Source organism: Microtus ochrogaster, linkage group LG2, assembly GCF_000317375.1.
Source record: "Microtus ochrogaster isolate Prairie Vole_2 linkage group LG2, MicOch1.0, whole genome shotgun sequence".
Classification (NCBI taxonomy): domain Eukaryota; kingdom Metazoa; phylum Chordata; class Mammalia; order Rodentia; family Cricetidae; genus Microtus; species Microtus ochrogaster.
Window position 1 is genome coordinate 31919552 of NC_022028.1, and position 22696 is coordinate 31942247.

Genomic DNA, 22696 nt, shown 5'->3' on the forward strand with positions numbered 1-22696 from the left:
CAAAAATATTGGAATAATAAGAGAAAGATAGTAAAATAGAAATCATATGTAAAGATTCTTAAAACATACTAACTGAATAAAAATAATAAACATATACAAATTTAAATCCAGAAACAAACTAGGCAAAACTGGACTAGAAAGCAATAAACATGTTCTAGATGAATGGAGACAAGGAGTGGGCGTCATGCTTTTATTTTCCATTTGAAAGCATATTTTGAGGCTTGTAGAAATGACTCGGTTCTGAGGAGTGCTGACAGCTCTTGCAGAGGACCAAACTTTTGCTCCCATGACACACATGACAGCTCACAACCCTCTGGCATCCTAGTTCCAGAGAATTCTGATATCCTCTTGGGCCTTCGACAGCACCAGGCACATATTTGATACACACATAATCGGGCAGGCAAAACACCCATACGCATAATCTAAAAATAAAGGTATCTTAAACACATTCTGTTCCACGTGAAAATGGCCACAAGGGAGGAAGCAAAGACAGTAAGGGAGAAATGACCAGTGCCCTGGAAATGCTGACAGTCTGGCTCAGCACGCTCTTGGCCCTTTTGCTCCTTGTCTGAATGTTTGGCATTTTTGTCCAAGTCGAAGAAAGACCTTTTAGCCAAGGGGCCTATTAAGGCTTGGTTTTCTTCCTCTGCAGTTTTCTTCACTTTGCAAATGTGGCTCTAGGAATGGCAAGTCTGTGTTGAATGTTAGCTAAGTACATAGTTTTGTTCAAACCCGTTCATTCAAGTTCTTCAAGACCTCCTTCAATTCTTTTCTGTTCCATGTTCACCTGTCTTACTGGAGTGCTATTTAGAGAAGGAGAAAAAGATGATGTTTTTCTTCTAAAATACATTTTTCCTTCATACACACAATGCATCCTTATCATATTCACTCCTCCCAGACTCAGCCCGCCATGCTCCCAACTTTGTATCCTCTTTTGTTTCTTTTATCATATTCCACCAAGTCCAGCTTACTCATCCTCAGGGGTGAGGCCACCCACCGAGGTCCCAAGGGCCTACCAGGGGCCGCACCCTTACAAAACCTGGCGTTCCTTTCCCCAGGAATCATTAACTGTCAACCCCTCAGATAGCTGTGGATGCTCATGCAGCTCCGCACTAGAATATTGACTGGCTTGATCTTGACCAGGAATGGGGCAAGTGAACACAGATGCTGTGGGTTTACAGAAACAGGGATCCTATCATGCCCAGAGGACCCAGATTAGTTCAGTCCTCCTTGACTTCTGGGTCTTAGAATCCTCCTTGACCTCCGGGTCTTAGAGTCCTCCTTGACCTCCGGGTCTTAGAGTCCTCCTTGACCTCTGAGTCTTCCTGCCCCTTCTCCGAGGTCTCAGAGTTTGAGTGAAGACTCAAACCAGCTGCTGTGGGTTTACAGAAACAGTCCTATCATGCCCAGAGGACCCAGATTAGCTCAGTCCTCCTTGACTTCTGAGTCTTGGAGTCTTCCTTGACCTCTGGGTCTTAGAGTCCTCCTTGATCTCTGAGTCTTCCTGCCCCTCCTCTGAAGTCTCTGAGTTTGAGTGGAGAGGGTATGACCCAGATCTCCTTTACAAACACTCTGCACTTTGACCAGCTGTAAATGTCTTTGTTAATGGATGTCCAAAGAATGTGCAAAGGATTCACGAAGAACATTGAAAGGATTCACAAAGAGCTTTCTATGATGAGGACTGAGAGTTGCCATTTTTATCTATTCATTTACCTTTAAAAACCAGCAAAGACGGCTCTGGAACTGGCCTAATGGATAGAAGCACTTGCCACACAATCTGTGTTTGAGTCCCAGAGCCCACATTAAAAACAAAAAAACAAATAAGCCAAATGTAGTTGTGGCTATCTATAACCATAGCATTCCTAAGGCAAGATGGGAAGATGGAATATAGAGACAGGAGAATCATTCAGAAGCTGCAAACCCAGTTAGTCTGGTGTATGCCAAGGAATAAGAGAGGCCCTGCCTCACTGAGGTAGGAGGAAAGAACCGACTCCCAACAATCATCCTCTGACCTCCATAGGCATGCTGGGGCACACATGCATGTCTGTGCACACACAGAGTCACGCACACATGCATGCACACATGCATGCACACACGCATACACAAATAGTAAGCAAATGTTTCTTAAAATCAAAAGACTGGCATATAAAAACAAAGCATGCGTATTTATGAAATAATGTGATGTTATATGTAAATGTTATGTAACTTTCAGAGCTGAGTCAGCATCTGTCGCCTCAAAGTCTTGTCTGTGTTTTGTGAAAACGCTGAAAATTCTTTCCCTAGCTTCTGGAAATTGCAGTACATAGAGTTATGAATGGTCGCCCTCCTGTGTCAAGACATGCGAAAAGTATTTACCTCTAACTAACTGAAATTGAGTTGCCACCGATCGTTTTCCCCTTTCCTTCTCTCTTGCTGGCCTCTGCTCTCAACCTCCCCGAGATCGGCTTTGATGGTGAAGCCTTCAGTGGTCCTGTGTGCACACTGCCAGCCTCCCACTCCCGCCTTTGTCCTCGTCTCACTTGCCTTGTCTTCGGTTGCCAGTCTGTGCGTGGGTATATCCCTGAATAAACAGAGTGACAGGGCTGAGAGCAATCAGGACCAGGGACTTGCCTCTGCTGTCCATCTGATGTTCCCTGCCTCGGACCTCTTAATAGGCTCCTTGCCTAAAAGGTTTCATTTTAGGCAAAGCTGTCAACGATTCAGACAAGGAACAGAGAGACCCACAGAAAGCCCAGTCAAAGAGCCTGAATTCCTGGAGTTGTGGTCTTTTCCGCCCTACTCCCTTATTTTCCTGCTCCCGTGTCTGCAGTGGACTATGCCCTGCTTCCCTCTGACTCTACAGAAGCCGTGCTCTCGCGTTCCTGTCGGCAGAACTGTGTAATGTCTGTCTGTCTGTCTTAGCCTTGCTTACAAAGAGAGCCTCACAGGCCATTATTCCCCAAAGGTCAATAAATTCATGGTGCCTCAATTTTTCTCCATAAGTATGAGAAGACATGGTCTATTTGTAATTCTGTAGACAGCTAAATAATTCTCAATATCGTGTCATTTTAGAGTTGAAGGGCTAATAAGGTCTAGTTTGACATAGTGAAATCTCTACTGCAAATCCATGGTTATTACAATAAGCTATATGGTAGGTAGGTGCTTGGAAAATATTTTATGTCCATAAGTAGTATAAATCAACAGATATGGAGATACAGTCAGTAAAGTGTCTGCCCCACAACTAGTGGGGCTTCATTTCATGTCTTCAGTAACTATACAAAATTCTAGGCCTAGTGGGGTGCATCCATAATCATAAAACTGTGGGTAATGCCAGGCAAAAAGAAACCAGAAGATCCTTGAAGTTCACTAATTAGTGAGCTCCATGTTCAGCAGCCCCTGCCTGAAAAGAAAAGGTGGAGAATGGTGGCATCCAAATATACATCTGACATCCATATGCTCATGCACGCATGTGCATATATGCACACAACACACGTGCATATATGCACACAACACACAAATATAAATAGTATAAAAATCAATCTGAAGCATTTATTTGATTATTCTTTGTTAATAAAAATTCAGGAATCAGATATCTGGGAAAGAACCTGAATGATCAGAAAAGCAGCCAAGAAACAACCAGTGACCTCCTTTTTCTCTCCTTCCTCGATCCAAAAGGCCAAGAATCTTTCTACACTCTTCCCTACTACTTTCTCTGTCTCTCTATGTGTCCTTGGTCCTCCAAAGCCTCTATGACTATCTTTGGTCAACTGGTAGCTAGCTCCGCCCTCTGATTCAAAGTAAACTTTATTGTCAGTCTTGGGAGAGTCAGAGTGCAAACAAAATACCCCACAACATCAATCATCACATAATTCTCTAGCTTCATTCTCAACATAATTCTCAGTGATCCTTTACTAACATTCCATAAAACTTTGAATAATCATGGCAAAGTTTTGAGATAAAGCTGAAAAGCCAGCTCCTGGCTGAGCCAACAAGGGCGGTAATAGTAGAGAAGCAGAAGGAAAGGTAGTTCAGTTACTAAAGCAGAGTGAGAGAAACAGAGGCTAAAATCATGACGGGACTGGACACAAATAAAACTATCCTTCATGACCCAAACCGTCAGATGAAAGGCGAGAAGACAAGGAAAGGTCATGAACAATGCTTCTCCTGGAGAGCCACACATCGGCTTGGATTCCATAGTGATTCCGGTGGTGATGTGAACCAGAATAGCTGTGTTAAACAGTTCCTCCTCCAGGAGTCAGCCTGATGATTAGGAAGGACAGGACTCTGATCTACCTTGAAGTGGCTAACATGGCGACCTCCGTGTACGCCTGTGATCATGAGAACATTTTTCCAGCACAGCTGTCTTTTAATGGCATGTTTTATAACTGTCTTTTTGGTTTCTTTCAGGCTTGTAAATTCTACAGTTCCCAGTGGTATGTGGTAAACTACAAATACGAACAGTATTCGGGAGACATTCGACAGCTACCCCGGTAAGAATGCGTCATCTGTTTATTATAAAGACTACGTGGACTTTTTTGCATATGTTTAAAAGTCACCTCTTTGCAAGCTTCAACACTGTTTATGAACACAAGTGTGTTTATTTTGTGTCGAGGTGCATTTTGCGAAATTTATGCATCAAGATACAGAACATTTTGATCAACAACATAATAGCTATGTTGTTATAATAAGAGTTTGGAAGGAGACTCAGTCTTCTCTAATTTGCTGCTAGCTGCAGTTTGAGCATTTGCTCATCCCTGAATCATCCATCGATGAGCTGTTGTTTCAACAGTGGCACCGGGAAAGGCCAACATGGTGCAGAGAATTTCTCACCAGATTCCAAGCAGCATTTTGATTCACAGCCTGCTTTATGTACATTCACTGAGAGATTTCAAAAAGCATGCAAATTAATTCTACAGAAGGGCATAGATCTAAAATCAGAGCTAAACAGAAACTCGGTGTGTAACTTCCCCCTGACGTTTGGGACCCTAAAGCCTTCAGGAAGGTCACTTTGTTCTGCCCTCCCCAAGTGTCACTCCACAGAGACCCACCTGCCCACTGAACTACAGTAAACATTTATTTGTTAATCCCCCTACTGAATAAAGTCCTTCAAAGGGAAGGGAATTCCCTGCTGAATCCCTTCAGGACAATTCCTGGCACATAATAATGTGGAAATTTTTATTTTTGAACATTCCCAAGTGGGGATGGAGATGCTGAAAATTTAATAAAGAAAAATGCTTTCAACAAGTACCTCTCAACTCATTTGGTTCATCAAATAAACATGATACAAATATTCAAATACTTCAAGAAAAAAATATCAAAAGTTCAGCGTCTACTTACACTCTCCTTAAGTGATGCACACTGAATCAAATTTTGTTTTATTTGTCCATGGCACAAAATTCAGCTCTACTTGGCAATATTTTCTGTCCCCAGTCAGGAAGATTTTTCCAGACTAGGACTCTAAATGGGAATTGTGAATGGCTCTCAGAAGGTGACATTGAACTGTATCTCATGGGACTGTAGCCATCAGTGCTGCAATCTCAGGAAAAAAAAGGGTTCTGGGAGTGCAATGCAGTGGAAGGGGGACAAGATCAAAGGCCCTGAGACCTAAATTGGTCTGATCACTTGAGCAGAATGAGAGTCTGGGGGGCTGGAGTGTGAGGATAGCAACAAGAATCCAAGAGCCTTGGGTACCCTAGAGGGAAGCATAGATTTTATTCTCACTGAGAGAAATCTTGAGGGATGTCCACAAGGGTGTAATGTCTTTTAGAAATCATTTGGCCTACATTTGGAGGAATGGCATAGAAGAGAAAGGAGAGGAGGAAGTTGTTTTCTTTTTCAGGAGTTGTCTCACTGTGAAGAGCAAGCCAAAGGTTCTCCAAAACAGGAAGTCTTTTTTTTTTTTTCAAAGAAAGCCCTGTGCTTTAACTCCTATAGATTTCTAAACATTTTTAAAGAACTCAGGACTCCTTAATAATAATTTCTTGGAACTTCTTGGGAAATTCCTGTCAAACCCTAGGGTGTCTCAAGTGATGATGGCATTCAAGATGTCTGGGTGTTAGTCACATGCAACCTGTAGATGCAGTTGACAATCAGATTGTTTTCTAATATCTATGCTCCTCTTTCTAAACACAGATCTGAGAATAGTCACAACTTGGAAGCTCTCTCAGTGCTTGAGAAACAGGACCTAGGCAGCCACATTCCAACTCTCATTATTTTTGCGTGTTGTCTGTGTGGTGTTCATGCATGTTTGTGTGCATCTAGTGCAACTGAAGCTGGTGCTGGGAGTTGCCCTTGCTTTTCTTTATTCATAGCAAAGTGTCTCAGTTGATCTGGAGTTTGCCAATGTGGCCAGCCTCCCTAGCCATCTTGCTCTAAGACTGTCCCCAATGTCTGAGTTCGGAAGTTGCAGGTGGACTACCATGCCCACTCAGCACTTCCAAGAATGCTGGGGATCCTAATTCCAATCCTTATGCTTGTGTAGTAATTGCTTTGCTTGGTGATTGATCTCCCTTGACCCTTACCCTTTGAGTGAAAATGTTTCTACTCTTTTAGATATGTAGAGCATTTCAAGTTACTTTAACTGCCAAATACTGTTATTATAATCATGATGCCATAAAAGAAGTAAATACAGTATTTTAGGTTCATGGAGTTTTTCCTTTATTAAAGGATACAGAAAGCATGTCTACTAAGAAGAGATTCTGGACTGAGTTAGATTTTTTTTATATTTTGCATAGACACGGCTCCAATATGGTAAGAGAACATAACTAAAAAGTTGTTAATAATTTCATGCACATTATCTAAAGATGTGGAAGGAGATATTAATAATAGGAAAGTTTGCCACATAAAATACATTCTATCATAAGTTCTAAAGTAGATTCCCCTAGTATATGTCCCAGAATAATAAATACTTCTGCATTGCATAATAGAATTATTTCTTAATGATTTTACAAAGCTAAGAACTGCCCCCTAAAGATTGCTCATATTTAGGTCAGTAGTGAAAGCAGATTAATTTAATTCAGTTAGGCCTCATGAGGCTGTTGAAAGTAAATCATGTCCATACCTCCTGGATTAGAAGAACCCTCCTATGTCTGCTACCAGTTTAAGCTGATCATTTTTTTACAAGTTCCTAACACTGCTGAATAGAATTGTGAAATGTGGCATTATTGAAAAAGTAAAAGAAAAAAGTGAAATGTATTCTTTTTTTTTTTTTTTCTTTTTCGAGACAGGGTTTCTCTGTGGCTTTGGAGCCTGTCCTGGAACTAGCTCTGTAGACCAGGCTGGTCTCGAATTTAAACTTGAAGATCATGCATTCAAAAAAGCAAACTAGAGAGTGCCATTATTTTTCCTAGAATGTGAAGCATCAGCCATCACACAGTCAACACTGACTGAACTTGGAGTTCCTGGGAGATGCAAATGGCGTGAAAATTTATGGTGGTGCTGATTTCATTGGAACATTGATAAAATGCAGAAGTGCACAACATGAAACAAAAGCAAAAAGTTTTACCACGGTTGATCTTAGAAAGAATATTTGCCAAGGATATATTTTTTTAGCTGAATATCAAATCAAGTTCGACCAGCTCACCTGGGCTAACCAAGGACAAAAATGATTCCTGTTTAAAGAAAGGAAGCTGAGCAGGGTAGTATATACCAAACATTCAAGTGGTGGAGGCAGGAGGATTAGGATCTCAAAATAACTGCCATCTATCTACATAATGTGTTCAAGGCCAGCCCAGGGCACTACAAGTCAGTCTCAAATATAGCAGAGAAAAAAACATTAAATAGTTAAATATTTGTTCATTGTCTACAGTGTGTTAAAATATATAAGCTTGGTGCATACATTTTTTCATGTTAACTACACGGAATGGAAACTATTGTTGGATTTTTTACATGGGAAATGTGAGCACTAAGTTCATAAATAGTGACTGAAGGGCACTCAAGCATTGCCATGATCCTTCTTGGGGCAATAAGAGGAAATGAAAAGTAAGATTCCCTGCAAATCATTGCTCACATTGGGTTCAAATTCAAGATATGAAGTACCTGGCCAGTCTTTTATCTTGAGATTCCAAAGGTCCGTGGAGATGGCCCAATGTTCCTTCAAGTTGAATTTTTGAAGGCAATAAACAGAGATACATTTTTTTCTTTTATTAATTAAATATGTTCATTTATTTTACACCCTGACTGAAGTTTCCCCTCCCTCCTCTCCTCCTGTTTCCTCCCCCTGCCTCTCCTCTACCTCCATCTACTCCTTCTCTCTTTCTGTTCAGAAAGGAGCAGGGTTCCCATGAGTGTCAACAAAGCATGCATTTCAAATTGAGGTAGAACTATTAAGGCTGGGTGAAACAACCCAGTATGGAGAACAGGTTACCAAAAGCCAGCTCAAGTGTTAAGGACAGTCCCTTATCCCACTACTAAGAGTTCCACAAGTAGACCAAGCTACACAGCAGTCACACATAGAGAATAGGCTTAGGTCGGTCTGGTAAAGGCTCCCTAGCTGTCAGTCTAGAGTCTGTGAGCTCCTCTGAGCCTGAATTAGTTGTTTCTGCAGGTTCCCTTGTGACCCCGCCTCATACAATTCATGTAGCAGGATAATAGTAGTAGGTAATCCTCTAAGGCCTAAGACCAATGTAGTCACAAGTTATTGGCCTCAACAATGGTGTCCAATATGGGCTTCATCATTAGGAACAGGCCTTAAATTCAATAAAAAAAAATAGTGGTGATTACTCCCATAACAATCATGTCACTGCTGCACCAATGGGCATGTCTTGTAAGACTTGTCCAGACTGTTCCCACTGCTCTTGGTATACTTTAAAACTTGATGGTAAGGTCTTTATTGCTGAAGATGTTAATTATTAGAGTCATAAAACAGAGAAACAAGTTGATTCTGATATAAAAGCTTCATTGCTCGTTGGCATTCATAATGCTGGATGGTACTATGCATACTACCAAAGGCAAAAAGTAATAAATCTGGCCAAGCTATGAATCAGTGACTCATAGTAATGACTGGTCTGACACTGTACACCCACTGGTCTATAGTGACAAGAGTAGTATGGGATTAATAAAGCCCTTTCTGGCTGGATTTCAGGGTTTTTTTATGCACTGTAATAGGAGATAGTATTATAACTTTCAATCATGTGTAAAGTGTTGTTTTAAATTATGGAGGCATTGTAGGATAGTCAAATCTAGCTGATTAAGAAATGGATCACTTCACAGCATCGTTGTTTTTGTGGTAATAGCTCTTAACATAATTCCCTCTACAATTTACAAAAATATGTGTATAATCAGCCAGCATGGAAGTTTCCTCCACTTCCCTTCAGAGCCGTATTGTCAATTTTAAAATCCCATAATGCACATATTTTAGATAAAACATTTCAAGCAACTGCCCTGAAACGTACCGTTTGAAATTGTCCCTGAAACTCAGATAACATGAGAGGGAGAAGGAAAAGATTGTGTCGAAGGCTTTCTCTTGTTAATCAAATAAAATGTGAAAAGGGTTGCTTCTTGTTCACAGAGTATCATGTGCTATTATGGAGAACAGGAATGGGGTAGGAAAGCTTTCCCAGTGGTCCTAAGTTAATACTGTGAAGATTACTTGCTATGCCTTCCCTGAGAGGTGACCATGACCAAACGGAGCAGAACAAGTTAACACATTGTGACAATGAGCATAGGTTAATTGGAGCATCTCTGAAGCTCTACCAAGAAAAAGATTTCTTTTCAAGAAAAAGATTTTTTTAAATGGCTATATTCTTCCTACTATGCACTCTGTGGTGATTTGAAATCATCTTTCCTGATGAAATTATTTCACAGATATGTCCTCCAACCCCACAACTCTCTTGTGTGTTTATATAAGTGAGCCTTATGGTCTACAAATTTATCTCTGTAAAACAGCAAGATTAGACAAGTCTGGAGTCCCAGTATTGTGTGCCAAAGTCTGATTATACACACATGTGATTAGATAAAGAACAATATCCCATGCATATTTAAGCTCGAATGCAAAACTTCTGTCTGTGTTTTTAAACATCTTCTAACTTATCAATAAACCATGGATGGGGAATGTCGTATTATTATATTATTGCTTCTGATAAGAAATAACTTGGATATATGCAACTATGTAAGTCATACATATTTATTAATAGCTAGTACATAGTTTTGAATACCTACTATGTGCCAGACTTGAAGAGGAGATAATAATCTCGTGTGTGTGTGTGTGTGTGTGTGTGTGTGTGTGTGTGTGTGTTTGTGTGTGTGTGTGTGTGTGTGTGTGTGTGTGTGTGTGTGTTTGTGTGTGTGTGTTTGTGTGTGTGTGTATGTGGTGTGTGCCAACAGGTGCATTCTCTGTATGAGTGTGTAGACTTTGTGAGGTCAATATCAAGTATATTACTCTATCATTTTCAGCCTAATTGTTTGAGAGAGGCTCACTCAATTATCTGTAGCTCACCATTTCAGCTACAATGACTGGCAGTCAACTCCTAGGAACTTCCTCTCTCCTGCCCCACCCCTACCAGTACTGGGATTCTAGTCACACAGGGACACATCTGACTTTTACATCAGTGCAGGTGACTGGACTCAGGGCCTCATGATTGTCCAGCAAGCACTCTCCTGCTGGACCATCACCTAGACCAAGGGGTTAGTCTTGAAATAACACTTTCTACAACTCTTCTAACTGTTGAGAAAGACAAATACTGATCAGTAGGTCTTGAGATTTTACCAAGATTACAAACAAAGAAAAAAAGAGAAGAAAATTGGAGTGAAAACAACAGGAGACTCCACATTACATCCTTAGCACTGACTCTCAAATCATGTGTTCATCACAGTGCCTCTCAGGACCCAGTGACAGAAATGTCTAGGGACAGGCAATGGTCATGGATGCAAACATTTCCTAGTTCTTGGCAATCTGTTAAAAACAAAAACAAACAAAGAAACAAAAAAAAAAAAACCCGTCTCTTTCCAACCCTAAAATGGCTCCCTTAATTAAGATACATACTTCCCTGCTCCCATATCCACCCTTCCTCCATCCCAACCATTCCATTCCCCCAAACTCTCCCCATCCTCCCCTTCTCCCTTCTCTCTCCCCATCTCCTCTTATCCCCACCCCACCACCATCCCTGTGCTCCCAACTTTTGCCTGGCAATCTTGTCTACTTCCAATATCCAGGAGGATAACTATATCTTTTTCTTTGGGTTCACCTTCTTATTTAGCTTCTCTAGGATCACGAATTATGGCATTGGGTTTTGATTCTACTGAATGTACTGGCTTTGTGTGAGCCTAGTCTGTTTGGATGCTCACCTTCCTAGACCTGGATGAAGAGGGGAAGACCTTGGACTTCCCACAGGGCAGGGAACCCTGAATGCTCTTTGGAGGGGGAGTAGGGGGAGGGGGAAGGAAATGGGAGGAGGGGAGGAGGTGGAAATTAAAAAAAAAAAAAACAAACTGTAGTGATGAGCTCTGGGCTGCATTCCTGCCACCCAGCTCCTGGCTGCCTGGCTAGCTTATGCCCCGAAATAACAACACACAAACTGTATTCATTTAAACACTGCCTGGCCCATTAGTTTCACCCTCTTATTGGCTAATTCTCACATCTTGATTAACCCATTTCTAATAATCTATGTAGCACCATGAGGTGGTGGCTTACCGGGAAAGATTCAGCATGTCTGACCTGGTGGCTGGCTCCATGGCATCTGACCAACTATGCTTTTTTTCTCCCAGCATTCTGTTCTATCTACTCCAACTATCTAAATCCTGCCCTATTAAAAAGCCAAGGCAGTTTCTTTATTAACAAATGAGAGTAACACATAGATAGATGACCCTCCTCCATCAATGAGCAATGCTTAACAATGAATGGAACTTTCTTCTGTGCTGTAACTTCCCATGGTGCACTGGGAAGTAGGTACTGGGATGTCCTTTAGAGGGATGATGAAAGAATCCTCTGGGAAGGCATAGAAGGAACTTAAGTTCCTTGGCCCTCTCTGTTTCTCTCTAGAGCACTGTCAGCTCAGGAACAGGTTTGATGGGATCAGCTAATTCTCCTCTGGTCTTCTTTTCTCACAGTCAGATTCAGAGTCTACAGACTGTGCCATGTTAAAACAGTGTGTGAAATGTCTGCACGTGAAACTTTATGCCTTACAAGATGGCAGAGGGCTGACTTTTGAGGAAAGTCTAAACTGAAAGTGGAAAGTCTGACTTCTTCCAGCCATTCATTATGAGACAGACTTGCGCCAAGGGAAACCTCAGACTTATTTTACTGTGTACATATAAAGCTAGGTGTGCCCGCTTGCTGCTCTAGGATGGCCCATCATGCCACAGTTGAAACTGCAGCTTCTGTGATGCCAAAGGATGCACACCACATGTGCAGGTGACACTGTTCCATTTGGGTGGCCTGAAGAGCTACCACAGGGGCATGACACAACCTGAGGGCCAAAGCACAGGCTGCCTCCCAGGAATCAAGTCCTTCCAAGCCTGAGCCTGCTGAGACAACCATCATGTAGCCTTGGCCATGTCACATTTAGGTGGCCCAGAAAAGCTCACAAGGGTGGCTTTGCTTAATATTCTTCTTCAGAGTGCAGGAGAAGACAAAACTCTAAGATTTCCATCTGCCCCCTTTGCTGTCCTTCAATACAAAAAATATGTCCAAATTTGTGTCAATAATGACTCCACGATTTAAAATATGTACTTAGTAGAGACAGGATACAGTGGTGTAAAGAAAAAGTTAACTCTTCTCTGAAAAAAGAACCCCCAGATTTTTAAGGTTGCAAAACATAAAAAATTGAAACAATGTTAGTAGAGCCACTGTGATCTTGGGAACAGCAAAAAACAAAAGCAAGATGTCAAATAACAAACTGGACTTTCTTTTTTTTTCTTTTTGAAATATCAGAGCAGAACACAAGCCAGAGAAACTTCCTTCACATTCCTTTGAGGTTGATCATGAAGACGCTGATAAAGATGAAGTAAGTGATGGTTTTGAGGGACAAATTTAAAACATGGGGGCCATTAGTTCCTGCCTGCACTGGCTTCTTCGCCATCTGCTTTCAGCGAGCAGGAGGGGCTGGCTGTGTTGGGGCTTTTAGGCAAAATGTTTGTTTTGACACTGAGCACGATGACTTCAGATGAGTCAAGGGGGAAAAGGAGTCTCATTTTTAAGTGCAGTGTCTAAGATCTGGGCTCCACGAGGCTGACTGCAATGCTAATGATGGCTTTCTTTGTAGGATACCACATCCCACTCATCTTCCAAGGGCGGTGGGGGAGCCGGAGGCACTGGCGTGTTCAAGTCTGGCTGGCTGTACAAGGGGAATTTTAACAGCACTGTCAACAACACTGTCACTGTCCGGGTAAGAACACATCCAAGCTAATCCCTGCTCTGTCCGCTTTCCTCACATTCCTTCTTGGGTCACAGCATGGAGAGGGGCCATTTGCATAGTGTTTACACTTTCTATAATATTTCATTTATACAGAAGTCAGTCTCTGCTCTAGAGCACTGCCCGGCTAAAGGACCCTGAAGACTTGTCATTCCCATGAGTAGCAGGATAATGAAATTCAAACTCCCTCCTTCTATCTTTTATTTAGTCATTCAAAAAGCGCTACTTCCAGCTGACTCAGCTGCCAGATAACTCCTACATTATGAACTTTTACAAAGATGAAAAGATATCCAAAGAACCCAAAGGCTGCATCTTTTTGGATTCCTGCACAGGTGTGGTACAGGTGAGTGAAATCCCTCTTCCCTGTGGTGGCTTTACTTTTGGTGCGTGACTCATGCAACAAATACTTAGAATATATCTGTATATGTCAAGAATGTTCTAGAATCTGGGAACTTGTTGATAAGCACACAGTCTAAATGCATACGTCCACAAAACTTACTTTCAATAGAAAAAACAAACAAAAAACAGGAAATAAACAAGGAAACAGTGGAATCAGTTGGCAATTTTCTTCAGTAAGAAAAAGAGAGATAAATAGATTGAAGAAATGTGTCATGATATTGAAAAGGAATATTGATATTTTAAAAGAGGTATTTTGGAAAGAGACGAAAGTAATTAAAAAGAAATAAACAGAAAGGAGACTAAAAGATTCATGGAATAAAGACTGGGGAGGAACAGTAAACACTAAGCCATGAAGTATAAGCTAGTCTGGGCTGTCTCAAGGAAAAGAAGAAAACGACCTTTATCCAGTATACAGCCTAGAAAATGATGGAATTAATGAAATTCATGGGGGAGACACGTCAGTCACATGACTTAAAATATGTATTTCATAGATACTCTTTCCTGTCTAACCGCATAATCAATTCAGTGTATAAATACAGCCCCTTTCTTTGAAATGAATTTTTTTTTTAAAGACAGGGATTCCTTGGACTGCCTGGAGTTTACAGACAGGGGCTATTCTGGAAGTTCTTGATCTTCAAATTATTTTACGTAGTATTACACTGGCCATGAACTAGTATATCAAGTGGAAGGAGAAAATTCCATGGATGTCTCTCATTCCATGGACATTGGGTGCCCTTTCTTTTCTTCACTCATATGAATCTATCTTTATTCATGTTTACTTAAAAGTTGAAACAATCAAGTACTGTAGTAGCAATTGCCCCTCATTTTTCACAATAAGACTCTGGACCCTAGAGAGACGGTCTCTGTAATAAGCACACCCCAGCCACTCACAGAGCTCGTAATTTCATAGCTGAGTTTACATCCAGAGCTATTATGCAGGGCCCTTAGATCCATAGATGCAAAATAGAGTTGCCTACCGTCTCTCAGTCCTAAACTATTTCTGGGCACTTCATCTGTTAAAATCTGGAACTCTTCCAGGAAGTAATAAGGCTGAACTTTCGTAATTAATTAAGTGTTGCTGAGTACCCTGCTAGCAGGGAAAGCTAACTGCATTTCAATGCAGAGGCCAGCTTTCCATATGGAAAGGGTAATGAGGATCTTAATGGAGAGTGGGGGTGGACGTCTATTGTTGGTCGCTAGGCAGAAACTCTGGCCTTAAAGTCTGCAGGAAATCTTTAACAATACTTTGGAGATCAGTGATTACATTTTATATTTACACTGAGCTGAACTTGTAATTTTTTTCTTTTTTGTTTTCTTTGGTGAGTCATTCCAGAATGTCCTGTCACAGTCTTTTTTATACATTAAGCTTGCGGGGGTGTAGTTTATATTCAATGCCCTTCTACCAGATTGGGTTCTCATCGGTCTCCCCTAGGCCCCTGTCTTCACCGTCTCTGACTTAGATTCTGTTTCAGTCTCTTTTACAGCATTGTCTTAGGAAGAACCTGACAGGGCCAGCAGATACTTAAGGTTCCTTCAGATCAGCATTCAGATCCTAGTTTCCTGTTGAGCTCCTGAGCCCTCTGAGTGAGAACTCAACCTCTGACCTTGAATTTCTTATCCACAAAACTAAAGTAGACATGTAGACTTAGGAAGGATCTAGGTGACAGTGCGTCCTTGCCCTGCTTCCCTAATCGCCCTGTAATAGTTTACAACTTTGAAAAATAGTCTATTGAAAAATGTCCTAGCAAACTATGATTTGACTTCATTAAGCTGATCTTTAACTATGTCAATTAACCCATATCTTTATTCACTAACTCATTCATTCATTCCTTAGTAAGTGCTTATATTATGCTTGAAACTGTGTTGAAGCATGGTAAACTCATTTCTCTGTTAAAGTCAGAGAGAGATATCAGAGCTATGTGCTCACTGTGACATCAGAGCTACGTGCTCACTGTGACATCAGAGCTACATGCTCACTGTTAGATCAAAGCATGCTCACTACGACATCAGAACAACAGACTCACTGTTACTCAATATCCCAAAGGAAAAAGGGAGACGTGAATGGCAGTAGGTGGGCAGTTCTAAGAATGCAGAAAAGTGATAACTCTCTTAGCTCCAAACATCTCAAAACTGATCTTCTCTGCCTCACTCTAAGATCTTCTGGGTTGACACAACAGAGAACATACAGAGAATCTGGATCTTTAGGATTCATCAAGATGGATTTTAAACGTGTGTCTTTTAAAGAGTTCATGGACTCCTTAAATAACCCTGATCTTTCCAAGCCCTCTCCCATTATCTTCTTTGTTTACAATAGCAGGGGCCTCCAGTTAGTTAAGGTCATTCTCTTTGGGAGTTCATGCACGTCAGGGACACTAGTTCCAGTTCTTACATCACGGCTCTTTCTCACTCCACCTTTTTATACCTGGCAAGGAGATTGCAAGAGAAAGCCTGTGAATTTTAACCATCAGTCTAGTAAGATCTCCAGCACATTCTGTGCCTGAAGGTGAATCACACGTACACAAAAGCACAGAACAAATGAATAACTCAGATGAGTCAGATCTGTTTTGCCAGGGATCCTTGCCAGTTTTTCTTGAATTAAAAAAGAAAAGAACAAAATCTTTGTCTCAGTAAGAGCTACCAAACTTCTGGGATTCTTAGGAAGTTTAAGTTTATAAAAACCTTTCAGTGAACATAGCATTTTAGTTTGCCTCATTTGGACTCAATGTATACCACTATTTTCTTCCCAAGAATAATTATTAGAATTAAGAGACACACATTACAAGGGTGACCTCAAAATGTCAATTCTTTTTCAGAAGCATTAACTTATGTTTGTGAATGGCAGGTTCTTGAGTCTTGATAGTAAAGCAAACAAACAAATAAAAAACCTAACCATACTTCTTTTTTTTCTTTCTCTCTTTTTTAAAGACTATTAACAAACAACGTTAAATTTGAAATATAGGCCAATCTGGTGCAGATCCTACCACTTTTGCTGACTCAGGTTTATGCTGGGACTAAGGAATATTTATGTCTAGGTTACCCAATCTTTGTCCTTCAGGTTTTTTGTCCATTTATTCATTCGTTTATCCATCTATCCATCCATTCATCCCTACGTTTCAGGTCTTGCCACTATGGAAGGAAATATATGGCCCAAGAATCCCATTTGTTTGAGTTTTCTTCTCGACAGTGCTAATGGTTGAAACCCTATCACAGTAGTCCATGTTGGTAGCAGGGCGACACCTGCCAGTACGTGGATATGGAATCTTTAGCTAAACACAGGAGGCTATTTTTTAAAGGCTAGAAATTAAAATATTTTACACATTAGACAACTCACTGGGGCTGAGTATGAGATGCAGGGGTACCTTAAACAGGAGAAAAATGCAACATGCATGCCCATTTAATATTCTGTTCACACATATTTCTGCCTATTTGTTTATTGATACCCAATAAAAGGTAAGTTTAGGAGTCTAGAGAGATAACTCAGTCAGTGATTGCTGAAAAAATGTGAAGTCCTGGGTTAAGATTTCCAGAAACCCATTTAAAGTTGGAAGAAGCAGCATGCATCTGTAATCCTCAGTCTGCAAGATGCAGATAAGGCAGATCCTTGGAGCTCATTGTCCAGCCATCCTAGCTGAGAGGATGGTTTCCAGATCCAATTAGAGACCCTAACTGAGGAAAGAGAGTAGAGAACAGCTGAAGGCACCGACATTCACCTCTGGCCTCCACACACGTGCACACACATGCACATGCACTCTCTCTCACACACAAGCATGTGTATACATACACAAACACACACGGGAGTAGAGTATGGAAGGGAAGGAGAAGGAGGAAAGAAAGAAGCAGGAGATGTAGAACGCAAGTTCAGTGAGAGAAAGTACTTTGCCTGAATATTGACTAATGTTGTGTAGTTGACACAAAGGAAGTACTTGATAACTTTTTGTTTACTGAATTAACAGATGAAAGATGAGGCGGACGGGAGCCACCAGCCTCATGAGCCTGAATGGGATGTCGTGTGTTTGATCATTGTCTTTCGCTTCCTATAAAATTCCACAAACAATTCTAGTGGCATAGCAGGCATAACGGAGCAATTGGTTTGGGCAATCTCCTCTTTATCCTCAAGTCCTCTGTTGCCATTCATACTGTCCTTGCAGTCTGTGTAATTGGGATGCTTTAATGCGCTCTGGTTGGCTATCACAATTCACCAAGCACATTGCAGAGCCGTAGCACATGCTGCATCCCCTGTTGTTTATGGAGGCATGCGCTCTGGACTGGGCAAAACCATACATCAATGACAAAGTAAAAGGAAGGAAATTGAGAGAGTATAAAAATTGTCATTACCTCTTGGTTACTATTTCAATGACAGTAATTTCATGTCGGGGTTATTCAAGTATCTTACTGACTTCCCATGTTTGTTTTTCCCTATCTGTGGCTCTCTTTGGCAGTACAGAGAGTGAGATCAGAAAGCATTCCCAGCATAGGCATCTTTCCAGCTTTGCCACCACCTGCCCCGTTAGCTGTTATACACTGCAGATAGCTCTGTCCCTCAGAAGCACAAACACAATGTCCATTTTATTTATAAATGTCCTGTTTGGAGACATAAGAGCTTGTTATACTTTGCTGAAATTTTTTTAAATGATACATATTTTTAGTGATGCTTTTGAATTATTAAAACATTGACGACCGTGCTTAACTCATGTGAAATACAGAATGCAGTTTAGAAACCCAAGCTTTACTTCTAGCACTGGATTTCAAAGCAAACTGAGGTTGGACCCACTTTTCATTCTGACCCCAAAGAAACTTTTGCTGTAGTTTTTACTGTTATTTCCATGTTATTTCCAGCCTTGGGTTAGTCGATAGATTCTGCGTGAATTTCCAAATAACACGACGACTTGTTTGCATTGTGCTATATTCAGATCTTGACAACATCCAAACAGAACTTATGCCCCATGCTCTGGACATCCCTAGCTTTTTCCTAGGTGTCCACTTCTATTTCTCTTGTCACGTGAAAAAGCAGAACCTTAACAGGAAACCTGCTTTCTAGCCCCATTGTCTTTGCCTGTAGAGCCTCTGTTTTGTGAGTGTCTCTGGCAGCTTTAAGCCTCCTGTTTACACAAAGGGCACCATGGGGGTGGATGGAGGGAGTCTGTCCACCGCTCCCACATAGAGCATCTAGGGCTTTGCATTCTTAAGCTCCCTAGATGTTCCCTTTAAATACCAAGTTTGAGGCTGTTGCATGTCTGTTTTTCTTCCCATCTTATTTGAATTGCTATCAAAATGCAAATCTTAATAATTACTTTGTTTTGTCCAAATAATCCTATTCTGTGTCCTTACAGAATGTAGTATCTCTTTTCAAAAAATTTATGTGAAATTTCAGTAGGCTTATTTTCCAATTTTATATTTCTAGGGCTAGGTGTTTAACATTTATCTCTCCCATTCTGCAAGCCCAGAGATGAAGTGAGCTTTGCCCAGTACAGAATGCCAACATAGCAGACCCCTACCTTGTGGCAGTAAACCATCACTGCACTAAATGACAAAGGTAAAGTGTTAGCTTCTGCACGTGAGACTGGTGAATTGTTTGAGAGCCAGACCTGTGAGTGAGTCATTACAAAACAAACATAATCCTAGACAATGGTACAGAGGGAGAAGCAATGAGGTCCATGGGAGACTTGACAGAATAACATTTGCTCATGCTAAGAACCACCTCATTGCTAGCTACTCCTTCTCCTTCATGTCATGACTGTTCATCACCTCAAAGCTTTTGTGTTGCCTCACTGTGTAATCTGTTGTACTTGGAAAAGGTGTGACTCTGTATCATGAATGTGACAGTGCTCACCCAGCCCAGCTCTAGATGACAGCAGGATCACGGATATGGAAGTGGAGCAGGACCCTTTTCTCTATGTCCTTTTGCTGTGACTAGAAACCTATGCCATTATTTTAGACGGTTTCCATTCTGGTTTTATATTTCTCATCTGTAGCTGGAATATATAAAACTCACAACTGTTTGTGTGTGTGCCCCCTCTCTCCTTTCCCCCTCCTTTTACAGATTTCAAGTTATACCCCACTTTCTGGGGAAGGACTTTCTTGATCACCAACATAAAGAATCCATTCAGCAATTGGCCCATATCTTAACCCTATTCACCACTAGTTTTCCATTATTTGATTGATAGATGATAGATATTGATATATTGGTCATTCCTTCAAATCACATATTCATTCATATTTCCCAACTAAAATACCAGTTTTAAAAGTTAGCTTACTCTGTTTTTTGTAAAATATGACTGCTTTGACCCTGTGTGAACTGTTATAAGACCCAGTGTTTAGCAAAACTATTGAAACCATCACAAAAATAAGGTTAAAGGCTATCTATATTATCAAAGTGAATTTAAAATAAGAATAAAATATGTACTTCCAATTATTTTACATACTCCAGAAACCAAGAACCTTTGTCGCCCTGTCTAGGCTGGGAATTTGAATAATGTTTTCAGTTGAAATTTGAAGAAGGAATACAAACCATGCCAGCCTATGAGAAACAATGTCTACTCACTGTGTCTGGAGAATATGTGGGTGGGGCTCCTTTCAGCAGGAATGATGTTACAGGGTCAGTTCAGGGAACCCTAGAAAGGCCTCCTTGGTTGGTCACCAAATACAGTGTAGAGATGTGAAATTAAAGAAGAATGTGGATGTTGGATTGCATGTTGTTATCCGTGGATGATATTTGGAGCCTTTAGACTCTGTGAAATTGAAAAAAATTTAAGGCAGAGCCAAAGGTTTTGCTTGGAGAAATGGCACTCGGAGGGAAGAGCCATCAGTAAGCACAAGAATGTGCAGAGACTGGTAGGTAGAAAGAAAACCAGGTAGACTGCGGGTTCAGGATATCAGGGGTTTTAATAAAGTAATGGCTAATATTTTAACTATGCTAAAGGATCAAGGAGGATTCAAAGAAATAAATGTCCCTGGGGACTCAAGCAACATGCATGAAGCTTGTTATTACTTTGGGAGGTGATTTATCTAGAGAGTTATGGGGTCAGAAGACTTAGTTATTAGCATGAGTGATTGAATTTAGGTATCAAAATAAAAACAGGGCCTCAAAGCCTTTATCTGAAGAAGGACGCATCCCACGGCTCCTACTACATGTAGGCCTAAAGCTGATCATTTTAAGCCAAAATGGCAGCTGTTGCATGACTGATAAAAGCCCAGAGACAGATATTGGAGTTCAAGCTGCTGGGATTAAAGGTGTGTGCCACCATTTCCTTTCTTGGATGGCTGACTAGTGTGTCTAACTTTGCACTCTGATCTTCAGGCAAGCTTTATTTGTTAGATCACAAACAAACTATCACTGTAACCATCCAAGCAATTAAAAGAGGTATAAAATATTTTCAGTACAAACAGTTCTGGAAAAAAAAATCTAAAGCACTATTGTGTTCTCTAAGATTTTCTTCTTGTTGCTCACCTGAATGGAAAGACTTTGGAATCCCAAGACTACTTCAATGTCTCTCTGCATATTGTTTATTGTTTTGTTCTTTCCTTTGAAACCACAGAATAACAGGCTGAGGAAATACGCCTTTGAGTTGAAAATGAACGACCTGACCTACTTTGTACTGGCAGCTGAAACAGAGTCCGATATGGACGAGTGGATCCACACCCTCAACCGCATCCTACAGATCAGTCCAGAGGGACCACTCCAGGGAAGGAAGAGCGCAGAGCTTACCGAGCTGGGGCTGGGTAAGAGCACAAGAGATCATCTCCCTGCTTTGGACAAGTGTTGAGCTGCATGCTTAGTTCACTGCGGCTGTGTGTAGTAGCTGTCTGTCAGACTGGGCTCATCTGTCCTTGAGCTACACACTCGAGAAGATTCACTTCAGATCTTTACCATTACTGAATCACCACAGCTGCCACATATTGGGGCAATTTTGAGTTGACTGGAAGGCTATTACCCAACAGACAATGTTGGGACTGAATACCACCAAAATTATATACATTTCTGATGGGAAGATCTTATAGAAGGTGTATTTTGGATTTGGGCATTATATTGCATTTAAAACATATGGTAGACTATCTGTAAGAAGAAACATGTTTTACTTTCTCTTAGTTACAAGACATCTGGTGTTCATGCTGTTTTGACAGTCATGAGACCTCGAGATTGTCATGTATCAGATATATGAAAGTTCCAATGTCATATGTCATGGTGTTTTCCTAAGACAAAAATAAAAACTGAAAGATTAGTTCAGTCACTAAAGTCCTTGCCATATAAATGTATTGGTGTGAGTTCAGATATCAGCACCCATATAAAAGCTGAATGCAGCAGTGTGCACCTATAAACCACATGCTAGGGAGCAGAGGCAGGGGCATGCCTGGAGCTCGCTGGACAGCCTGACTTTCCATATCAGTGAACTCTGCATTCAGTGAGAGAACCTGTCTCATAAAATACGGTGGGCAGTCACCAACAGATAGTTCTAGTCACAGATGGCCCTGGTGAAAACTGAATGGGTCATGAAACAAAACCTCCTGAATCTGTGGAAGGGACATGTAAAAAGGATGTGATAGCAATGGGACACAAGATAAGAGAGAGAGAGAGAGAGAGAGAGAGAGAGAGAGAGAGAGAGAGGGAGGATAATCAGAACACGTTACATGCATGTCTGAAATTAGCAAATAAAAATGGATCAATAAAAAATTATACAGAAAGCCACTGAGGAAAACAACAGATATTGACCTCTGGCCTATATATAAACACATGTGCAAGCACTCACAAACATATACACACATGACCACATGTGCAGGCACACACAAACATATACACACATGACCACATGTGCAGGCACTCACAAACATATACACACATGACACATATGCAGGCACACACAAACGTACACACATGACCACATGTGCAGGCACACACAAACATATACACACATGAACACATGTGCAGGCACACACAAACATATACACACATGAACACATGTGCAGGCACACAC

The 22696-nt window shown here is 41.0% G+C and overlaps 1 protein-coding gene across 13 annotated transcripts in view; it reads left to right on the forward strand.

Annotated features, from left to right (window-relative positions):
* Dock10 (dedicator of cytokinesis 10) overlaps positions 1-22696 on the forward strand; it is a 250045-nt gene that overhangs the window by 135285 nt on the left and 92064 nt on the right. For all 13 annotated transcript variants that reach the window (XM_026785421.1, XM_026785422.1, XM_026785423.1 and 10 more), the window contains exons 4-8: positions 4387-4469; positions 12848-12920; positions 13179-13301; positions 13537-13671; positions 21263-21446. In XM_026785421.1, coding sequence (XP_026641222.1) covers positions 4387-4469; positions 12848-12920; positions 13179-13301; positions 13537-13671; positions 21263-21446 — 598 coding nt within the window. The remainder of the gene's footprint in view (positions 1-4386; positions 4470-12847; positions 12921-13178; positions 13302-13536; positions 13672-21262; positions 21447-22696) is intronic.